The 24,612-nt window shown below is 33.6% G+C and overlaps 1 protein-coding gene across 3 annotated transcripts in view; it reads right to left on the reverse strand.

Annotated features, from left to right (window-relative positions):
* Window positions 1–225: 225 nt before the first annotated feature.
* Window positions 226–24,612, reverse strand: part of babo (TGF-beta receptor type-1 babo) — a 38,490-nt gene continuing 14,103 nt past the window's right edge. The window contains exons 3-9 of one of the 3 annotated variants that reach the window (XM_088232714.1): window positions 23,323–23,471; window positions 12,593–12,835; window positions 11,759–11,992; window positions 11,465–11,653; window positions 4,837–5,009; window positions 1,915–2,154; window positions 226–868 (exon numbers count right to left, since the gene is read on the reverse strand). In XM_088232714.1, the coding sequence (XP_088088840.1) occupies window positions 743–868; window positions 1,915–2,154; window positions 4,837–5,009; window positions 11,465–11,653; window positions 11,759–11,992; window positions 12,593–12,835; window positions 23,323–23,471 (1,354 nt within the window). In that variant the 3' untranslated portion in view covers window positions 226–742. Of the gene's footprint in view, window positions 869–1,914; window positions 2,155–4,836; window positions 5,010–11,464; window positions 11,654–11,758; window positions 11,993–12,592; window positions 12,836–22,060; window positions 22,210–23,322; window positions 23,472–23,851; window positions 23,965–24,612 lie in introns of all 3 variants that reach the window. The other 2 variants (XM_088232716.1, XM_088232713.1) reach the window with 2 other exon arrangements.

Here is a 24,612-nt window from a genome sequence, read left to right on the forward strand (position 1 = left end):
ATTTACATTCACAACTTGTGAATATTAAAAATCAACAAAGGGAAAGCTCTCGCGAGTATGCATTCCTTTGCTAATAGAGATAATGTGACATAAACAGTGTAAAAATATTAGTAAAATAAAGAAATGTTAAATAAAAAAAATTGCATTGTTATGTAAAGGAAAAAAAAATACAATGTGACATAAACAGTATAAAAATATTAGTTAAATGAAGAAATATTATGTAAATTTTTTTTTGCATTGTAATGTAATTTATTTTTATTAAAATACACTACAAATAAAACTGAGTGGCAATATAGCTGCACTTGGAAAGAAGTTATTTTGCTTTGTCAATAAAAGAAGCCTACACAGTAGACATAAAATAATCAATAATGATTTTTCAAACAATCTTAATTGAAAATCTCGCAACCAAAGATGCAAATACTAAAATTTATCAGTCAGGCAAAGCGGATAGTCAAATTTGTCAATAAAAGTTTAAAAAATATAATGAAATTTAACAAGTGAATGTATATTATTATACTCAGTTGTCCTTGATCTTGGATCATAATTTGTAAACACACTTTTAAGACTAGTGCTCGTAAATATATTTCAATAACAATCGTAAAACTTAACCAAATTTATATAGTAAATTAATGTTCACTAAAGCCTATTATGTTTCTGAGCTTTCCCTTGCTTAAACTTAAATCTATTGGTACATATATTATTTTAATAAGTTATAGAATTAAATCTTGGGAGGTAACATATTTCACATCTTGATGTGTTCTTCTGCACCAATGGCTGCGAGTGTCTTCTTGATCCTGAGAGCTGTTAGTCTTGCTGCCGGGTTATGGTACCAACACTCCTTCATTACTTTTGACATGGCTTGTAACACCTGAAAATCCATTTTTTATTTTTATTACGTAATACAGACCGATCTTCTCCTATCAGACTACTTGTTCAAAAAACATTAACTGAAACTACCTTTCTTTTTTTTTACATTATTTTTCTTTGAGTTTTTTTCTATAAGTTTTACTTTTTTTTTTATTTTTAAATTTATTCGTACAAAAACATATAAATTACAAAAAAATAATAATAACATATCCCAAACTCTATGAGGCCAAGAGCCCTGTATTGAGTTGGGATACAACATAATGGAAAGTGGAACCACGTACCTAATTAAATAATAGCAAAAATTAAAAGTGATTACATAAACATTTCAATAAACATCTGGACAACACGCTTAATAGTATATGCAATATCTCGCAGCAGTCTCCTGCAAATGAAGGCGGCCTCCGTGGTGTTGTGGTCAAGACGCTTGACTCACACACAGAAGGTTCCCGGTTCGATTCCCGGTGAGAACACAAAAATTTAATGTGATTTTTCTCAAGCCTGGGTGTTCTGTGATGTAATTCACCACTGTAATTGGGCCTCCTGGCCTGTTGTGGTGCAAAAAAAAAAAAAAAAATAAAGTATTACGAATGAATATTAAAAACTAGCAAAATTTGGCTGCCTGTCTTGGTTGTAGGAAATAAATATGGGGTCACAGCCGGCAAAAAACTGTTTAAATGCGACGTTGCTGCAACAACCTAGTTTTTGCCAGTTCAAGAAAGTTTTCAAAGAAAATCAAAGTGACAGTTTTGTTCATTTTTCTGTGATTGAATGGAAAAGACATATTAATTTAATTGAAAATTCATTTTATTAAATAAATGAACTGATTGTCCCACAAATACAGCCTTTATTTTTCGTTTTGCTCTCAATGACCCAGTTTTTGCTGTATACCCTCAAATGTAACATTCATATTAAAAAACAAAGGGGTTATACAAGTCTGCTTCAAGGTGCAGTGAAAACGGCGTTTGGATACACTGTTTGATGTTTTGCAATGTTTTATAGTAACTTGATTGTTTCAGTGCGAGGGCAGCTGATACTAATGCACATTACCTGGTCAGCCTGCCAGCGGTTGGGGATGCTGGGGCGGCGCTGCTCGCAGCACACAACGCGCCGCATGTCGTCCAGTGTGGGATCGGGCGGCACGCAGTCGTGGTAGGGCGGCTGGTACTCGTCGTGCATGCCTCCCAGGCTGCAGCGTCGCGCCATCTCCCACAGAACCAGCCCCAGCGCGTACACGTCTGAGCGCTTAAACGGGTCTAGCTGGCGGTTGTCAATTGACTCATCCAGAACCTATTCAGACCACAAGTATATACATTATATTGTTTACATCATTCTTTATCCATTCTTATCATTCTTAAATCTGTTGAAAAATGCAGAGAACATTTCTGCATCTAGGATTTTTTTTCACAAAAGCATGTTTACACAAAATGCTAAAAAGTTGCTGAAGAATCTGGTGATATATCTATTCTTATTCTTAGTGGTAGGGGTCAGCGCTATGAAAGCTCCTGACATCACTGCGACCTGTGAAGATCTATTGTGACGGGTCCCCGTGAATACTTCTACCCATCCAAGCCCAGGTCTATAAAGAGCCTGGATACTGTGTGGAAGGCGAAAGTTTACATTTAGCTAAATCTCCCCCTCTAAGTCCAGATCCATAAAGTATCAGGCTATTAGGTAGGGGGCGAGCTCTTTAACATCTTCAGGTTTAATCAGTGGTCCCCTGAAGATGAGGCTAAAAAATCACATTCAGATAGAATGTGTATAGGTGTTTCCTCATCTGCACTGCCGAACCTGCATCTAGAAGTTTTGTAAAAGTTCATTCTAGCAAGGTGTTTGTTTAATCTGCAGTGCCCGTTAAGGGCTCTTTTGATAACCCTCACTTGATTTCTGCTGAGCTTTATTAGGTTAAAAGAAAAACTTTGCGAGTACCCTTTTGTCAGTTCCTTTTGTCAGTGCATGGTGCTGACCAGGTACTTTTTGCCAGAGCATTAAACTCTGCTTCCTGGCCCATGACCTAAGCTCATTATGAGGAGCACATTTAGGCAACCCGCAGTAGGGTTCAGGGCCTATTGGGGCTGTCTCAGCTCCCAGCCTTGTCAATTAATCAGCTGCCTAGTTACCGTCGATGTTTGAAGGTCCAGGTACCCAAACTAATATGACACTGTTACACTCGCCGACACAATTAAGCACCCGTAGGCACTCAAAGGTTAATTTAGAATTTATCTCGACAGAGTTAAGTGCTTTTAGAGCCGCCTGACTGTCTGAGAGAATATAAATTCTTTTGTTTTTGTATTGTCTGCACAAATTTGTATGAGTGCAGGCATAGAGTTCCATTTGGAAGACAGTGGGATAAAACCCTAGGCTAATGGAGAACCTTTTTGGCGGGTCTAACTCCGTGTATCCCAGAACCTGCTTATCCATCTTTCTTGGAGCCATCCGTGTATCACACAATGTCTCCTTCCCTGTAGGGTAGGGGGCTGTCGGGCAGCCATTGTTCCCTATCAGGTATAAGCACCGTAAAATGCTTTTGGAAATTGAATTCTATAATCATTATATCCGATGGCATAGCTTACATCGGATTATCGATGAGGTATTCTTGCAAATTCCTCATAATTTTAGATTTACAGTTGTCATTGCTCATAACATAACTAGCTAGCCATAACATCGCTTCCATTGCCATAGATGGAGTAGAGCACATTGCTCCAGTGGCAATGCTACACAGGCCATTCTTTGTAGGCTGCATAATGCACCGCTGCATACCTTTTACTGGGCATTTTTGTGCCAAGCTATAGATTCATAGGTGACCACAGATCTAACCATGGCTGTATGTATCTTTAGTGCAGCCTTTGGTTTTAGGCCCCATTTTTTCCCACCATGTGGCAGCCAGTGCTCAGTATGACTATCTGATCAAATGTTGCAGGTGTAAATTCTAAGTTAATCTTTGATCCAAGATTATTCTCAGATATTTTACATGCTTGGAAAAGTTTGTATTTTTATCAGAAAGAGTAGGAGGCTTAAGAGCAGCTAACTTCCTCCTGTTGGTGAAAGGGACTATAATTGTTTTGCTGGCATTGAAAGAAAGTTTTGTCTTTTTACACTAGCCCTCCATCTTTTTTAAAGCCATCTGCATGAGACTCGATATGGTACTCGGGCATTTACCCACAATCGAGACCACCAAGTCATCTGCATATCCCTGAGTCATAAACAGTGCATCATCGAGCTCACACAATAGATCGTCAACCACAATGGACCATTAAGTGGCAATAGAACACCTCCTTGAGGACAGCCCTTTGTTAGTGATACCTCTATGGTGGCATCAAGAAGTGTCGTTCTGACCGTTCTGTTCGATAGCATAGACTTAATCCATTTTAAAGTGATAGAATCAACGCTACATTTCGTCATTCTATTAGTAATGACTTCAGTTGAGGTGTTATCAAAAGCTCCCTCAATGTCCAGAAAGGCACAAGGGGCAATTTCTTCGAATAGAACCCAAGACCTCAAGAATGATACACAAATGTGCCAACTACTACACAACGAGGCGGACTTCTCCTTTCGATTTCCTTTTTCAGGATTTTTACCAAAGTGTAGCCACCAACTCGAAAACACTTGTCTAGGGTTCTGGTTCTATTTCACATACAAAAATGTATTTTTCATCCACCCGGACAGAGCAGAGTTAATGAATATGTACTTTTATATCCCAACTCAACACAGGGATCTTGGGCTAATAGAGTTAGGGATATGTGTTGTTTTTTGTAATATGCATCCGTTATATGAATAAAAATATAAATAAAAAATAATGGACATTATTAATATTACTCTTTCATGACATCACTAACTAGCGACCTGCACATGTATGTGTAAATATTTTTAGCTAACAGTTTGATAGCATCTTTATGTGCCCTCAGTATAGGTCTTGTGTGACGAGGCATTTGTAAGTGTCATTTAAAAAAAGAGCTAAAAATATGCACTTACTTCGGGAGCCATGTATCTCTTAGTGCCGACCCGGGTAGTAGAAGGAATATCAACTGTGTCGTGAGTGACGTCATGTCGCACTGCAAGACCAAGGTCGCCAATAACACAGGACAAATTGGATTTCACCAATATGTTCTTGGACTTGAGATCTCTGTGAGCAATGGCCGGTTTTCCTGCATCAGACATATTTAAAAAAAAAGTTATTTTTGTTATTTATTTTTTTACCCAGTGGGCATTTTAGAAATTATAAATATATATACAGATAGCATTAAGGAAAAGAGGGAAGAAAATTGGACTAGGTAGAAATTGGAATGGTGAGTGGTAAAAAGGTGGAGATTATTATTATGATGATGTGTATTGATAGTTTTAAGTTATTTATATCATTACTGTTCAGCTGTCATCACAAAAAATCCAACAGATGATGGTAGGAACTCACATTTTCCTTTTCGCAGTCACATAACTAAAAAAAAAAAAACTGAACATATATTGTAAGCATACAATGAAAACTGTCTTGTTTGTTGGCAAATCAAGATTGAAGTTTTTACATAGTCACTGATGCTATTTAGTACACTTTTGATTTATAAGTTTCTTTTGCTTTACATAGACAAAGCATTAGTATTATGTTAATAAGGAAGTGTTTTGATTTTTTCAATATATTCTGTAGCAAATGTTCATTGACTAACTTGACCAATATACAAATGCCACAAATATCTGATTACCATACATTCTCCTTACTAAGGGAAATACAGAAACACACGTCTAGGGAATGTTACGAGTATTTTATTTCAGTTGCAGAAGATAAGATTAATTAAGACCCTAATTTCTTCTGGTCATTTGTTAAATCCAAACATACTGGAAGTCAATTGCCCCATCAAATGTTTTTTAAAAATAAGTTAGCCGATGAAGGTCAAAAAAATATTTAATTCCATTGCTGAATATTTTAATTCCGAGTTTTTGGATATTCATCGTGTAATACATAAAGTGGTAATTTTCTACTCTCCACAGAAGATGGCATGGTAGATCTTAATTCTATAGATATAAATATTTATTTGGTGGCTAAATACCTAAACAAACTAAACATTAACAAGGGAGTTGGTTCAGATGGCATACATCCATTATTTATTTCAAAATGTGCCAAGCAGATTGCATATCCTCTGACATATCTTTTCTTATCCGCCATGAGGGTCTCCTGCATGCCATAATAGAGGGAGCGGCTGAGGGAACAAATTACAGAAGGCGCCCCCGACGAGAGTATTTGGGGAAAGTGTGCGAGGATTTGAACTGTGCCTCATATGTCCAGCTGAAGAGGGCTGCAGAGAATAAAAACCAATGGAGGATGAGTTGTAGGACTTTGCTGAAAACCAATCCCCAGGATTGAGACTGCGACGAAAGATATTTTTTAATTATTATGATTATTGTATTGAGAGTGAAGGCACATTACCAGCATCTGGAAAAAAGCCACCATTACGTCTATACGTAAAAAAGGAAACAAGAGCTTAATTAAAAATTATAGCTCAAAATCATTGCTTTCTATATTTAGTAATATCATGGAGAAAATAGTCACTCATCAGTTGTTAAAAGTGATAAAACCTCACATTACCGTCAATCAACATGGATTCTATTAGAAATGATCTGCCTAATCAAAGCTTTGTGAGTTTTCCGATGTTGTTCTGAATGCCATGGACACTGGACATGGGTTGATGTTTTGTACACGGATTATTCCAAGGCTTTTGATAAAATAAACCATTCTATACTACTTCTCAAGCTTTGGAGGGTTGGTAAATGGGGAAATTTGTTTCCCTGGATAACTTCATACATTATAAACCACCGTCAGTCTGTTTCAGTAGAAGGATTCAATTCTTTATTTACAGCAGTTCCAAATTAGGAAAAGGGACTTGTCAAAACTACGAAATGATGAATATGATGTCAGGACGATCAAGTACAACCGATCTTTTACTATATCAAGATTATATATGTCGAGCCTTTGAATCTTATGCACAAGTTGATTCAATATATACTGACTTCTCAAAAGCTTTTGACAAAGTTAATCATAAAATGTTATCTGCAAAATTAATATCTCCTTTAATCGATCCAGAAAACCTGTTGTTCAATGGCTACATTAATAATACAATATTTTGACACAAGTCCATTCTATTAAAGACCTAGGTGTTACTTTTGATACTAAGTTAAATTTCTCACATCACTATGAAATTATCTCCAATAATTCTATGCAAATGTTAGGTTTTGTTATTCGTAACACTCAGCATTTTCAAAATATTGAAACAATCCTAATTTTATTTTGTTCTATTGTAAGATCACAGCTAGAGTATGCATCTGCAGTTTGGAGTCCTGTTTATTACTGCAACTCATATGATCTTGAACGAGCACAGAGAAAGTTTTTAAGATATATTCTAAATAAATTAGGTCTACCTGTGCTAGAAATAAATTATAAATCCCTTATGACTGATTTAAATTTACCATTACTGTCAAACGGGAGGACAGTAAATGACCTCTAGTTTATTTATAAATAATTAAATAATAAAATAGATTGCCCTGAACTGATAACTTTAATAAACTTCCGTATTCCACATGGACCAATAAGACTTAATTTTTTGTTTTACAGTCATCATCATGGCACTAATTATTCATTGAATTCATCAATTATTCGCATGCAGCAACTTGCAAATCAATACAGCGATGATTTAAATTTATTTTATATCACACCTCTGATGATCAAGTCCTGTGTTTTGAAAAAGAATTAACAATTAAAAATTTGAATAATGATTAGTTCTTCACTTATATTTTAACTCTTTACTTTTGCATGTATAATTATTGTTTGTATTTATTGTTGTTTAATATTAATATTTATATAAATCATGTAGTAAACTTTTTAACTTTCCTTTTAAAGAACTTTCTTCTTTTTTAAAAACTGATATTATCTTTTATTTACCTTTCTTTTATAAAGGTAAATATTTATATTTGTTACAGATGTGATATTTCTTTTCTTATAAATAAAAACTGTTTCCCATTGTATACTTTTCTCAATGTTTTTGTTTTTTTTTTAATATTATGCTATGTTTTATTGCATTTTTTTTCACTGGTTTTATTGTAATTATGTAAAAGGTTCATGGAACCGTAAAGAAATAAATGAACTATGGCTGTAAGGATGCTGCCATACAGATACAGTGTAAAAAGGGTAAAACAACAATATACTATGAATGTACATATCTACTCGTTATATCAAAGAAATGATGATAAAGAAAGCAATTTAAAGAGTTCTGTTTTGCTCAGTACACAGCATAGCTTTATATTTAATTATAATTGAGTTATTTACAGTTTAATCTTCAGATTAAAAGGTTTATTTATGTTTGTTGCAATAATTCTTGAGATTTCAGCAATATTTATCTTATTAAATGTAACCTTACCAGATAGGTCTAAGTTTAAAGGTTAGTTCAGGTTGTCTTGGAGATAAAAATAATAATAAAATACACATCTAGTAATAAAGCGTGGAAGAAATCATATTAATAACTTTCGATTTGCAATTATTTTGTATTACTTTGTATCTTTCAAATATAGGTACTTAATACTTACAATAAAGATATAAGAATAAAAATAGAGCTTGTTTGAAAAATGTATAATATATAATAAAAATTGGTGTGAAAAATTAAAATATACAAGAAGCTATTGTGGTTTTCATTCTGTGCAATATAATATTTAAGTTGTTTTGTGACTAGTGTTGCGGACTCATAGATCAGAGGTCCGAGGTTCAAACCCCACTCTACCATAACTTAATTGCCATTTTCTAATGATGAGTTATTTACAACTCGTTGAAAATGGCCCCAAAATTGAAATATTTGGGTTAATTATAAGAAGGCAAATAATTCATTTTTGTCAATACAAAAATTTAAAAAAAGTATTTTTAGTATATGAACACAGGTAAAACTATGGAACTTTTGATTGGAAATAATATTTTATCGATTTGCTGTCATTCTGATTTAAAACAAAATTATAAAATCAGTCTAGTGAAAACATTTTTATTAAATTTATTTTATTTATTAGGGATATCAACAGTAATACAGGTAAAACAATATAAAATCAAAGACATATACAGAGAATAAGACAGATATCCACAGAAATACATGAAATATACATAAATCAGTTTCTTTGTGTGTGTAAATATGTTTTAGAGATTAGTTGTGGGAGTGAGTGGATGTTATAATTATTGCACAAGTGCCAAAAGATATGGTTATACCACAATTCTTATTACGTGTTCTGAATAATGTCTGGAGTCCATATAGAGAGAAACAATAACTTTTTTCCATGTTTTGTGTTTTTTTTGTCTATTCTTGGATCTGCGGTTAAGTCTAAGGTCATTTTTTCCATTTCCGTTGAATTGTTTACCCTGTACTAGTCACTACAGAAGGGTTTATGCGTCGATAAAGTGTCCATTTTTCCATGTGGTAGCATTGTTTGATTCCGAACATATTTCTGGGCAAAACGTGTATGAGGGTCCTCGTGGATCCTAGAATTTACTATCTGGTGACACTAATTGGGTTGATGTCAAACACGGTTTTTCGCAATCAGCACAGTAGCATTGGGGCCGAGGTTGCAACTCGCGCTGAATCTTCCTCGTAGACAACATCCTCGAAGGACCTCCAGGACAGGAAGAGAAAGAGGATGCCAAAAAAGGTCTGCTTCAGGACTTCTAAGAGCCCAGTACAACAGTTAAGTAGCATCAGGTTTATCCCATTGCCAAAATCAACATAGTCCAGTACTTTTACAGTGAAAACTGGACTGGGGTGAGATATTCAGAAGTGAAGAAAAAGATTCTTGCTGAACCATCATTCATCGAGCTGGGAGTGAGATGAGCTTCGACGGTGCGACTTTAGTACTCATCTGCAAGCTTCCATGGAGAGAACTTTCGCCGCTCTGTGGCACATTCTTTTCATTCAAAAGGAGGAGTTCCAGTCCGGGTTTTAGTTGCCGGTAAATTGGGCCGCGACAGCAACATAGTGCTTAGTCCGTGTTTGAAAGAGTCAAAACCCTCTCTGTTTATGACTCCCCATACCGAAGGGTCTTTAAAGGCATTCATTCGTATGTGGGCGGCGAACAGAGGCAGTTAGGGGGGGGGGGGGGGGGGGGGAGGAACACGTCAGAGGGTCTCAATAAGATTCTGCCAAGCTCTGAACACTTGTTCAATAAAGAGAACCAGACGTCATTCCTCTCTAGAGCGGGCACTACGGACAATCTGTTAGTAAAAACCCACAAGTCCTCAACCCGGTACCTCAAGGCCTTATGTTTCTGCCTTAAAAATAATGGATCCGTTTTTGCAAGGGCAGTGAAGACATCTCGCAGAGAAAAATCGAGGAAAACGAGAAAAATCAATTTGAGGGATGGTGCTTAAAGTCCTTCCAATCAGCATGGTTGTTATTGGGACATCAAAATTCATGCTGAAAATGATCGAGGGAGTGAGGATACTATTCTTATTAAAACTCCCTCCCATAATGCCACACAGAAAGATTCTGGATCTTTTTCCAATAGAATCTTCTATCGAGCTGGACTTACAAATAAAGGAACTGATAGAAACTGGTATCTAGGAAGCTGTGGACCATTTCCGTAGCTTCCTTTTAAAAATGTTCCTGACACTGAAATCGGAGGGGTCTAAGAGATTGATCTTCAACCTGAAAACAATACGTTTCTAGATCCAGTCCCTTTCAGACTTTCAAGTCATCAAATAGTGCCATTATTTCTGCAACACTTGGCTGGCAAAGTCCTATCGCAAGCTTACTACCACTTCCTGATTGCACCAAGGCATCGGAGGTTCATGCGGATGATTTATCAAGGACTTATGTTACATTACTTGAACAGATTACTTGATACAGATGACAATTCTGCCCTTTGGCCTTTCATTTGCTTCTAAAATGTTCGCAACCCTCACAAACTGGGTTGCAGAACTACTGTAGCACATTTATTCGGACAATCGTCTACCGACAACTTCCTCCTAGAGAACTAATCCAAGGAGGATCTATGTCAAACACGTTTAGCGGCAGAGATTCTACAATCTCTGGGGTGGAATGTAAATCTCCAAAATTCACCCGTTCATCAGGAGATAACAGACATATCTCTCAGTATGGACTCCAGACATTCAAAACACGTAAAATTGGAGTTTTACCTACCATTAAAACTCCTATTATGTTTCTATAGATGTCCGGAGTCCAGGTAAGGTCTGGGACATTACCAGCTTTATGAAGAAAAAAAACCCTTCTATGGTGACCAGGACAGCGTAGACATACGCGACAGAAATGGAAAAAGTGACCACAGAGTTAACCAGACTCAGGAATAGCAACAAAACCATGAAACGTGGAAAATAAAAGAGTGTTTCTTTCAATATGGACTTCAGACATCTATAGAAACATGATAAGAGTTTTAATGGCAGGTAAAACTTCAATATTTTGAATGTTTGGTGATGATTAACTACAACATACAAAATACAGATTGGGTTTGATCTCTTTTTAAAGTCAGATAGAAATCACATTGGCTTAAATTTTTTGTAGGCAAAATTTTAAACCACATCTTGTTTAACGTCCATGCTTAGAACTTATTCTGAATAAACTGATTAAAAAATTACCAGCAGAATGGTGTGTTAGTCCTTTGGTGCCCACTATGTCCATGTGTAAATGAGCCAGTCCAGTAGCAATGGAAAGAGCCATTCGGATCAGTGTTACAGGATCTACTGTTCGGGCAGTCAAGAAATCAAACAATGAACCATTTTCATGATAGTCTGTTATAAGCCACAGCTGGGTCCAAGTCCCATTATCTAGAAAAAAACATTATTTAAATTATAATTTTATTTTCTGATTCTGAACTGCAAAAAAAATTGTCTTTCTTGGGATATCTATCAATATTGCTTAAGTGAATTTACCCTTGTTGTCAGCTGCAATAAATCCAAGGATGTTTTCATGACGCAACATAACAGTCTGGTAGATCTCAGCCTCACGAAACCAGGAACATTCCTCACGAGAAGAGAAGATCTTCACAGCTACATTCTCTCCTCTCCAGCGACCTCTCCACACTTCTCCGAATCTTCCCTTCCCGATGATATCCAATAGTTGGATCTGCCGAGCGATGGAACGCTGAACCAGCAAAGGCAAACCAGCTGCAATAACGCAATCGGAAGATTAATTAGGTTAGTTATTCTCATATATAAGAAATAAATTATAAAAAAAACATTTTCAGCAGTCATTTTGACTAATAATTCCCTTCCCTTTCCGCACCTAATGGTGCATAGGGCACTGCATTGGTACACCAATCGCAGTGTATCTTGATCATTTTTGTTACACAAAGGTAAGATGATCAGTCTTATACCTGTATGCAGAGACAAAACTTAAGGTGAGGAAAGTACATTCTAATTTTAAATGCAGAGAATAACCCGAAGGTGAATACAATAGAATGTACTTTCCTCACCTTAAGGTTTGTCTCTGCATACGGGTATTATACTTCAGGTACCATTCCAGGTACTATGAAATATTCCAATGTAAAAACACCCTTTTAAATAAATATTTCATGTCAACCCTGTCGGAAATCAAACCCGAGACCTTTTGCATAGTAGGCAAACGCGCTGACCACTACACCACGAGGCGGACTAATAATTAGTGTAACTATAACCCCCATTGTCGACAGCATCTGATTGGAACCATTCATGTGGCGGATTATTTGCAATCATAGATTCAGTTAATGCTCAGAAATTAAGACTCACCAGACCCTGACCCGGAGGTGGTCAACTCAATCATGTCTCGGATGGTAGCAGCTCCCATGATGGGGTTCTGAGGCTCACAGAGTGAATCTTCTCCAGGCAAGAAGGCCCCCCTTAATCGTTTGTTATCCTGTTCTGGAAATTTCCAAAACCAACAGACTGCTACGATGATGCAAATTAGTAGCACAGGGACGAATATCAAGGTCGCTACTTCCATGACGCTGTAATGGTGCTTCCCACTCATTCCTAGCGCACAAAAGACAATTATTAAAAATACATCAAACATCGTATTAAAGAGAAAAAACAGACAATGGTGTCAGTCCACAATGAATAAGTGTAGCTTTCAATCCCAAAGAATACGAATAACCTTTTGGGCACAAATGATTTACTATAAAAATAAGAGTACGCACTTTACAAAAACATTAAATTTTAAGAGAAAACATCTATTGATATGACTATAACAAATTAAATGAACCGCTTGTATAATTACTATGCTGAAATGGTAAAACCAATGTAATTGAAAAACAAATATTGGATTATGTAAAACACACAGGTTTATTAGAGTATCTAAAATGTAGGGTGTGCTCGTATAAAAAAAATGTTTTTAATGAAGACAAAATTAAAGAATTATTTTACCACATTCCAAAGTAATAAAATGATTAATTTTTAATATGGGGTGAGTTATTTAGAGCTTTGAGTTGAGATGTGTGAATTTCTTGAACAGTACGCAATGTATGGTGTATAGATATGTGCAATTGACTTCCAGTAAACGTTTTTCTTTTGATTGTAATGGCGATGAAACACTCAGGCTTAAAGCATTAAAAACGAACGGCTCTTTCATTTATTGCGGGAGTTCTGTAAGGAGTTTGTCCAATCTCTCGCTATCCCTTGGAATAAAAATCACCAGAAACGAGTCACAATCATCATTGATCTGACTAATTATGAATGCTTCACACACTATTGTTATTTTCTTCTTCATCCTCGTTTATTTGGTGAACAGTGTAATAGTGTTGGTTTGTGAATTCAAATTCTATTTTAATGTTTAAGATGATTTCGATAGTTCCGTTATTTGGCCTACCAATCTTGTAAATCACATTGAACCATATTTTCTCAACATTTTATATTATAACATAAAACTTTCAAAGTATGTGTTTATTTTTACTTCACCACTAGCAACTTTTTTCTGTGTTTATATAGCATTGGAAGAATCTCATTTGACTCTTTTGGTGTGTAGTGATGACAATGATATTGAATCTACAGCTTTGATGATAATACTGTATTCTATTAAATAGTTAAGCTTCCAAAACTCTTCGGACACTGTTCAAACCAATGGCCTAAACAATATTTTTGTACTAGTAGAACTCTACGGAAGCCTACATGTTTAGAGTTTTTCCTCACCTCTCTTGGGCACTTATCTGATTCTATTGTCAACGCAAAACTACCTGGTAAGAAGATCTTCTGTCTATTAAATATTTTTTCAATGTAGCGGCTGCAAATGAAACATGACTTTCAGAATTCATATTAATTTATTTACATATACAAAATTTTACCCAAAATAGACCATGTTATTAATTAGATTAAATAATTAAAAAACACAAATATCTAAATTAGATAGATACGTTCACTGACATATAGTAAATAGACACATTATTAATTTACTAGCCACATCTCACATTTATCAAATATTCCAATGCCCTCGAAAATTAAAAATAAACAGATAGTGAATCACGATACAAACATTTGTGTGAAAAGAGATACACATATTTTCTTAGTTCATATTTTTGCTTAACTCATTTTCATAGCTATGACACTGTCTGTCGGTGTTATTACTTACAGGCTTTAAAATTGTGAAAAATGCATAATCTTTTTTAAATTAATTATCTACTATTTATTCATTTTTCTTTTAAATCTTGCAATAGGGCACATAAAAATATTCTTGTATGTGCTCTAATAATAACATTTCATTTATAAGTTGTTTAACACATCTTCATAAATCTATTACCTTTTCTTATTTTTACAAACAGAACTATATATCTGTTCAATTATTTAGAGTTGCAGTGTAATCAATGCATTTTCTCATCACACACAGAGGTTTTTCTGCGTTGTTTCACATCTGATCTAGCGAAACTCCTTTAGAGAATGAAGACAATTACCCACGAACTGAAGTGCTATCGACTTTAGGCTAGTAACGTGTCTATTTAATTATACATCATTGTTTGTAAATACTATTTTTATTTAAACTAATTCACGATTAACTCGTTGCTTAGTAACTGATAAATAATAAAATATGATTATAATTTATTTATTTACATACATAAGTTTATTGTACATTATTTGAGACATAAGTCCCAACTCCGTGGGACTTAAAAGTCCTGTGTTGAGATGGGACTAGCAATTAGTTGACACAGACACATGAGTATATCACCACAAATATAGGATCAGAAACATAAAAAATAATTTTAAAAAAATACATATATATACATACATGGCACATCAATATGGTAAACAGTAAAATCAAACATTCGGAAAATCATCAAGGAGTTTCCTACTCGAATCCCTCAAATACTAGAAAAATATAATCCCATGTTAATTGAGAAATTATTACAACACTTCTGTGTAATACTACCACCGTCTACTACTAGAGTCTGACACATTACGGAAGAATCATGGCGGTATACACTATCTTCATACAAAATATGTTCTACTCTACAACTAACATACAAATTCTCCGTAGGGGTAGAAGAGTATAGAAGGAACACTACACCGGTATAATATCTTTCATACAGCTTGTCATCTTGTACTTTGATTAAGCATTTAGAGTTTTTTAAGCAAGTTGTTCATTTACCTAAATTTTAACTTGGTAAACATACAAATACAGTACTTTCTCACTAATCTGCCACCCCAAAAATTAGGCAAGTGTCTAATTAGTGAAAAATTAGGATTATTGTACAAACATACAAAACATGATAAAATTTTCAAACAGATATTTCGTAAAAAAAAAAAATTGTTGATGAATTTATACTTGCGTCTTACGCACGGTTAAATTAATTAAAATTATTTATAAAATTACAAAATATTTGTTTAGCGTCATTTGTTTGCGGCAGACTACTGAATTCGACATTGAATACCGGCGAATTATAGAGCCTAATTTTTTGCTACCAATTAGTAAAAATAACGGCGGAATATAGCAGTCGGATTACTGAGAGAGCGCTGTATCACAAATTATAAGTGAAACCGATTTGACATAAACTCCAGTACTATTTTAAATACCTATAAAATCTATGTAAATGTGCTTTGTTTTTACGTGCAAATAAATAAAAATCAGATCATACCAAAGTCTTCTTTGCCTATTTTTACCATCTATTCATTTTGTCATTTTAGTGCCATTTCATATTTTCAAGTAAACTTATGTTTTATAGTATAATTGTGCATTTTTTACCATTTAATCATTCGTAACCCTATCATACATCGACTTTCCATCAACGAATGTTAGTGAATATTATTATATAACAACTTACCGACTTTTCAATGTCTACGGGTTTCGAGATGACATTATCTCTCTGTTAGGACAATTACAATATTAACATGTTAAACATTATCACTTATTAATAATCAAATGCAATCAGTGCATGGTTAGATACTACGGTTGTCACATCTGTGCAGCTGCGTGCATAGAGTTTTTAACTAGGGTAGGCAGTAGAAAAAAAAGTAAGTTTTATATAAGTAATAAATCTTACCAAATAGTTTCCTTCACTCGTCACATTAGTTTGAATCACTATGCTGTAGTTAATATTGAAAGTACTTAAGCCACATCAAATATCCAAATAAATGGTAAATTTATATAATATATTGCTATGAAATCCTTTTTTTATTTTTATATATTTTTATTTATTACAGTTGCTACACTCGAAATTAAATCATTTTGGACTCTATTTGACATTCCCGTAAATGAACTGCTAGATAATTGCAAGTGATTTTCCAAGATATCGTCATATTTAGCTATCAAATCAATAAGTTTAAAAAAATTACCTTTATTAATTTTTATTAACAAAATAAACGCGGAACATAAACATTCTCGATTGTGTAAAAGAAACCAATTTCGGGTTATTTATTTGACACGACTGTCTTTTATTAAATAATAATCGATAAAAACGCTAGATGTCAGAAACGTATTAATTTTTACTTTCTAAAACAATGTACCTACCAACGTTCGAAAAACACTGCCTACTAACTTTTACCCATATACGTTTTGATCATATGAACGAAATAAGCATTTGTAGTTTGTGCCTCTGCCGACCCAGGCTGATAGCGGCGCGCCGATTGGTACAATAAACTACTTAAACAAATTATCTCTGGCGCATTTTTCAAATTTTAAAATAGTTACTTCTATTTTTTTATATTGTTTTTTGTTATTGTTTCAATGAAATTCTAGTAGGGTAGGCACTGCTTATGTTTATTATTATTATTTGACACTTTATATACATATACAATATATACATATAAGGGCAATATATGCCTTAAGGCAATTTCTTCCTACCTACCCAAACCGTTTGAGAAAATTATAAATACATGGACATAGAGAATCTTACAATTTTATACTTATATGGAACGAACGCCACTGCATCAGTGCATGTTTTCGTGAATACGACGTGACGGTGTATTCAATATTAAAATGTTAATGCAGTCATTGTCCTAACAAAGAGACGGGTATGTCTCGAAACTGTTAGACATTGAAAAGTCTGTTATGCTTAAATATAAATAAAAAAACATCATCAGTTTGTCCAAGGTTCGCATTTAAACCATATTTTCTCTGCTTTCATCCTCAGTGGACTATACTAACTATATTATTAGCCAAATATAATAAAACAACATGGCGTGTGATAAAAACTAAAAGAGTGGATACATAATAATAAATACTGGTAAATACTGTTAAATAGCAGGTAGATATTTTTGGAATTAGTAGGTAGGTATCATATTTAAGTTATATATACTTTTTCGGCTTAGTTATCAAAGTGCATATTTACATTTTAAAAACACGGTGAAGGAGAAAGACAACTATGTAGGTTAATTTTTTAAAAATATTTTAAAGCTCTACAAAAAGGTTATAAGAAAATTATGAGAAACATATTTTTGGGAAGAAACTAAGTTAGCCAAGCCGATAATATTTAATAAAATATATATTTATTAGGTAACCATGCACCATTCATGTAGATTTATATAAAAGTCTTGATAGATTTATAACATAAATTTAATTTTATTACATATTTGAAAATTATTTGGAAATTCCTGTGGTGATCTGTAAGAAGGTGACATACTGATAATGTACAGCGATGCTTTTAAACCACATTATTTATACATTTATTGCATAAATAAGTACATATTTAATACCAGGGAATCTATATAAAAGTAGTGAATGACAAAACGAATAAAAATGAATGAATTAATTAAATATATATTTTGTAAAAAATTATGGATAAAAAAGCAGATTAAAATAACTTATTTATTTAATCATAGCATATACATATTATCATTTTATTTACGACTTGATTTTGTGTTTAAGTGATAGTGTATTTTGTATGTGTAACATTTATCGGAAAAAGCAAAAAAATATATGTATGTATGTTAAAATTTAGGTTCGTATGTTATTCAGAAGTTCCACGGAAACGGAACATTCTATGCATATAATTTGTCATAGTTAACAAGTACTGAATGACAGTTCTGCACAGTGCTGCCATTTTATCAATTTTAGCCAAAGTTACAATTTTATTTCCTTATATTCTACAGCAGTCACACAGCAACGCAAATAAAGATATTTGATTAAGCAATGTGTTTTCTCGGTAAATGTATAGTTGCTAGACTATTTTTATTTACTCCCTTAATAATTAATATCAGACAAAGCCAGAGCAAAGCGTGTCCGGGTTCAGCTAATATATAATAAATAAATAAAATTTTAAAATGTAGATATCATAATAAGTCACATTAATACATTTTATTTAATGGAGTTTAAAAGCATGGTGTTTGATACATAATATATGTCGAACACGTATTTTGACATCGTTGATTATTAATATAATTTAAAAATCATGTTTCTAGAAAAACTAAATCCAAGAATAGGAAATAGGCACAGCTATAATATTTCGAAACACCTATGTCATTTAATTTATCACTGTAATACGTTTTAACTGATGTTAGTGAAAATGGTATAAATTAGTTATTCAAAGATGAATGGTGAGTAAGAGTTAAAGACACAACTCGGACCAACTCCATATACCTACATTGCTCCAAATAAAACTCTACCCATCTATTCCCGTCCCACTTCCCATTTTTTCTAACGTAGCTCCACGCAACAATAAAAGCGCGTGTGAGCGCCCAACTAACATTGACCAAGTTCAGTGCTCCAAACAAACATTATCTACAACCAAGCCGTGTCAGCGTCCAACTAGACCACCGACCCCAGACACAAGCTGTGCCAGCGTCAATGACCGCTAGCTTCGGGTTAACGAAGTTGGGCAACCTTCCCTTGAAATACAGTCACTCTCTAAATTTTCCTCCCTCGGGACAAGGTATTTATGCTCACCTCGTCCAACCCTCAACAGGCACAATTTTAGATTTGATTACCAAGGTAAGATTTTTAACTGACTTTAGCAGCATAAGTGGTTCAAAAATGCTACCATTTGTCATTATACATAAGTCACATACGATTTTAAAGATGAATGAGTCCAGCATAAAGTCGTATAAACAATAATGAAATATTGATTGTCATGTTTTTCAATATTTCATTTGTAAATACACAACTTTTTATAAAAATGTTATTCCAAGCACCAGATAGTTTAGATCAACAGGCTTCTATTGAAAATTGTTTGAATTTTATATTATATATTTGTTTATACACACTCTGAGAATACCAAATCTAAGGGAAGCAAAATAAATTAGCACAAAGCCGCGCATAAATTTAAAATAAAATCATCATTACACCAAAAAAAATAGTATGTTTCAGGTTCTGGGTTCAATCTCGGCCAGATCAGCATTGTGGTTTTTCAAATCTAAGCATTTTTTTATATTTTTTATTCAAGGGAAGATAAGATTAATCATGTACCTCAAGAAAAATGCAAGACTCCAAAAAGCATATACGGGTATTGATGCAGTAATCCTGTGCACCATTACGTGTAGATAAGGTGTTAAATTAGAAATAAAAAGAATTGTTTACGAAATTTGACACAAAAAAGTTAACTATAATAAATACTACTAAACCAACATAATCCCATGCACAAGAAGCAAAAATATTATGGAAATTGAACTTGAAAGTAAATCAATATAAAAGCACATAATACATATTTAAAATATGTTTAGATTAAAGTGAACATTAGTAAATTTTATAATACGACATAATATAAACAAAAGGAATATTATACTTAACATAATATGTAAGATAGAGATTTATGATTTTATGTGTAAATGATTGTAAAAATTATTTAAAATATGCATCTAACAGTTTAAACAAAAAAAAAACCTTTAAAAAAACAAAATACCTAATGATGTTAAAATTAAAAGGACATCAAGTGTCTTATTTCTTGATCATATTGACTTTAAAATCTCTGACGTAACTATCATATAATCAGGCCAATGCCGAAGTCGCATATCTGAAATTCACGAAAGTTGTAATCAGAGTATACGGTACACTATGGTGAATATGAAATTGTGTGTTGAAACCAGATAACGATAATTTTATGAAGCTAGTTTAGTTCAACTTAAATGAATTTAAACCAATTTTAAACTTGAAACCCAAATATTTCAAAGTTATATTTTTGTAGACACGTGAATTTGGCAATTACCAGATGGTATATTTTTGCTGTGAATATATGGCATTTGATAAACAGACAACAAGTCTTGTATGAAATTCAGAATTGATTGAAGAAAAACTATATAGTTCATCAGATGATATGGACACTAAATTTTAAATGGTTTTAAGTTCTTACCGAGTGCATAAGTGAGTTAAAATTATATAAAAAAATAATACTCGAAACAACCATGTTTTTCACATTAATTATTTAATCTTATTACCTAAGACAGCGTCAGCATAAATTGTTTCATATTCCGATATACAGGAACAATTTGCCTATGGTTATGCCTGTTGGAAGGGCTACCGCTATGCTGAACAACATCGCTCTGGATGTTGATCTGTTCCATGTATCCAAAGGGGTTTTCTGGAGCCTCTACTACTTTGACATGAGTCTCTTTCGTGTATTTTTTTCTTTGTTATAATATGTACATATTGAATATATGTTTGTAATGTATATGTTATATTTAAATAAATGAATTGAATTGAATCTATATTATTTATAAAAAGATCTGTTTAATAAGATTTCGTACAAACAAAAATAAAAAGTTGATCTCAAATTCAATTTAGTGCAGGACCTAAGAGACATTACATATGCATCCTTCAATTTTCCATTTTATATCATATTTTTTTAGTATCTTGTTTATGTTACATTTAGATAATTGTGGTGCTTTCACGCTGATATTATAAGATAGTCTAAGCTTAACCGAGTTGCACAGTTTATATTATTAAATTATCTGCCAAGATGTGATGATGAATGTTATAAAATTAATAAATTAAATATACACCCCAATAATTAAAACAGATACACAATTTTTAAAAATATTAAAAAAAACATTTATAATAAGAGCTATTGCTTCAAAATGAATATTTAGGAAAAAAACAGTTTTTAATTGAACTTTAATACCCGTATGCAGAGACAAAACTTAAGGTGAGGAAAGTACATTCTAATTTTAAATGCAGAGAATAACCCGAAGGTGAAGACAATAGAATGTACTTTCCTCACCTTAAGGTTTGCTCTGCATACGGGTATAAGCCTTTTATAAATATTTTCAGTTTCTTTTGTCAAACTATTTCCCAGTTAAACCTTATCAAACATTAGAGTACACAAATTAGAATATCCTGTGTGAGACAAGTGCTACAATCTAATTTATTAAGTTAAGTACTCTAGTGTAGAGAACGAGCAGATACATGCAATGGACCCACGATTAATGAAAAACGCCTTTTAAAGACTATACAATATTGTATTTAATGAAATATTTTGCATTAAAAAAAATGTGAACTTTGAGATACATTTATTTACATTTAAACATTATTAAACACGGATACAACAAAGACTGACCACAATGAACAAGAAAACTAAAGTCAGATTTGATTAATTTAAAATTCTTCAGTTTTTTTATACTTAGATATTAAAAAGAAAACTTTTTTACTATCTACAATAATATATTTAATGAATTGAGTTGAATGAATATTAGTTCAAAGAAGAGTATTGCAGGTATAGTCTTTCACAAACATGAACAGTCGCATCCCCAGACTTAGTGACGGACAAGATGCAGTGATGAATAGACGAAGTAACAGGACATCACAACAAGCGGCCCCCTTGATGGAATGCAATAGAGCCCTCTCCATACCTTCACGCGGGGGAAGTTGAGGCTCAGAACGCTTGTTACAGAAGTCCGAGTCTTGGCAGCAGTTGGTGGCGCTTAGTGGCTCCTCCACCTGTTCTCGACACCACACGGGATAGCCTCGTGGTGGGAATGCGGCCTCTTTGTTAAAACATCTAGCAACAGCCATAGGTTAGAATCACTCTGGCGCATGCTACATCTACACAATGGTAGGTCTGTGTGCGGTAATGCTCGCCCACAACACATCCAAAACGGCAAGCAAGTCGTAGTATCAAATTATAGTACTCACATTGGCTCCAACTGACATATACTATTATTCAAGATCATTTTTGTTTTGTGTACAATATAGACAAAATACCTATTTGACGTTTCACCTAATCTACAAATTTAAAGTTGTATTCTTATGTTACCCAAATATTTCGATTTTGGGGCCATTTTCAACAACTAGGAAATAACTGTGTTCAAAAATGTCGTAGAATGGGATTTGAACCTCAAACCTCTGATCCGCTGTGAGTCCATGACACAACCAAGGGACCACAACTCGGTTCATATTAATTATAATCCCAGTGTAATGCATAATATATTTCGTAATTAACGGTAGACTTACTTTAGTGGTCATTACTTTTAACATTACTTCATTCGATGAAAATAAAAAATATATTTAACCATAACAAAAGTATACATAATATTCTTATCTTCAAATATTATTATTAGTTGAATAATTTTTGTAGTGCCATTTTTGTGAAAATCACTTCAAAGGGCGTTGAAATACTAAACTATAAGCAATGCTTAAAGGCAAAAATACTTACATATCAATAAATTTGTATTTCACAAAGCATAGTTTTATTGAATCATCTGAAAATACTTACCAAATAATATAGACAAAGGTTGAAAACCTGGTTAATATATTTAAAGATGTATAAACTAAAGTTGTATAATATGTATATATATTTTTAATATGTTTATTAAAATAGATTACACAAGTAGTCTGCATGACGAATCCAAGGTCTAAAATCATTATATAAATATGATTTGAATAGCACAAAGTGTAACATAAACATTATAAAAGAGTGTTATATTGATTCAGTGCGTGGTAAAGGAAAAAAATGCTAAATTACAGCCTAAAAAATAAAAAAAAAATGAAATCATGCATACAACCATCAACCATTTATTATGCGAAAATAAAATTTTATGCAGGTGCACACTGGGAAAAGAGCAAGTTAGTGAAGAGCGAGTTGGTTGTTGGGAGCATCCACCGGGCTGGTTACCTGTATTCTTCACCTGCAGCTGCAACTTTACATCCTTATTGCACATGTGCTCCTTGCAACACTGAATCACCAAAGTGTCGTTTCGGGCCACGGTGGAAAGGCATAGGATGGGGTTCTCAACCGGAAACATCGTTTTGCGGTCGAGACACCTGCATCGCATTCCACACAGGAGGGGTTTAGTGGGTTAACGGGACGAAAATGCATCCAAAACTTTCACTACTGTTATTAAGCAAATTCGGTACTAGCAATAAACTTCAAATTTCCTAATTCTAAATCATCGTTTGATTAAACAGGGGGTAGCCAATCGAGAGATTAATAAAAATATATAATTTTGATTGATTAAATATCTGGAGAGAACACACAGTTTCCGAATGTATGAATTTTATCAAATACATTGGGAAAACACATTTGAGTGTTAAGCGATAGGTAATGTTAAGCTACGTTATTTGTTAAGAGAATGAAAGAAACGCCACACAAAGGAAACAATTCACAAAGTCCACAATGTTTGTTAGGGCTGAGGTCGTATTACCTGTGATGGAATGCGGGCTATTGCACAAGTCCACGTTTCGGCAGCAAGAGTTGCTGCTCTTGCGGCACCACAAGGGCATCTCGGGTGGGAACACTTGCGATCTCTCCAGGCACCTTGGTGTACATCCATCCATACCGTTATATCTCTCCCTGTCACTAGCTACCCCCTCCCCCATCTCTCTCTTAACCACTCTCCCCCTTCTTTATATTGAACATTTTCTGAGAACTTTTGAGATTTTTACGTAAAATACACAAACCTTTCAGAAGTTCACTTTTTAAGATAAGCTTTTTTTAAATAATCTTTATGTTAACGATAAAATTTAATTTTAAGAAAACAGTTTTGTCAAATATGAAGTTTGCAATGTTTTTGTAACTAGTAAAACTTTTTGTAATTAAAGAAAGAATAAATTAAAAGTACGTGAAATTCATTGGATAAATACAGATATACAAATACAGATTTACACGGGTTAGTTAGATCTCATCTGTAAGAAGTTAAAATGTTTGTTGACATTCACCAATGTATTACTTTCAACAGTCGATAATATGTACATCGGTCTGAAGTTAAATCCCGACCCTACCTCTGCATCCGACTATGTATAAATGTAGAGAAGATTGTTCGAAAGAAGTCCAAGAAGAGTCATTAATTTGAAAAGAAAAATGCTGCGTAATTTCTGACCTAACTTTATCATTTCGGCGAAGCATGACAAGTGCAATATGACAGTACATTTGTATATTTATAAGATTTTATGCAGGTCATTTATG

The sequence above is a fragment of the Micrasema longulum genome, unplaced genomic scaffold, assembly GCF_059751315.1.
Source record: "Micrasema longulum isolate JH-2025_06_02 unplaced genomic scaffold, ASM5975131v1 h1tg001011l, whole genome shotgun sequence".
Taxonomy (NCBI): domain Eukaryota; kingdom Metazoa; phylum Arthropoda; class Insecta; order Trichoptera; family Brachycentridae; genus Micrasema; species Micrasema longulum.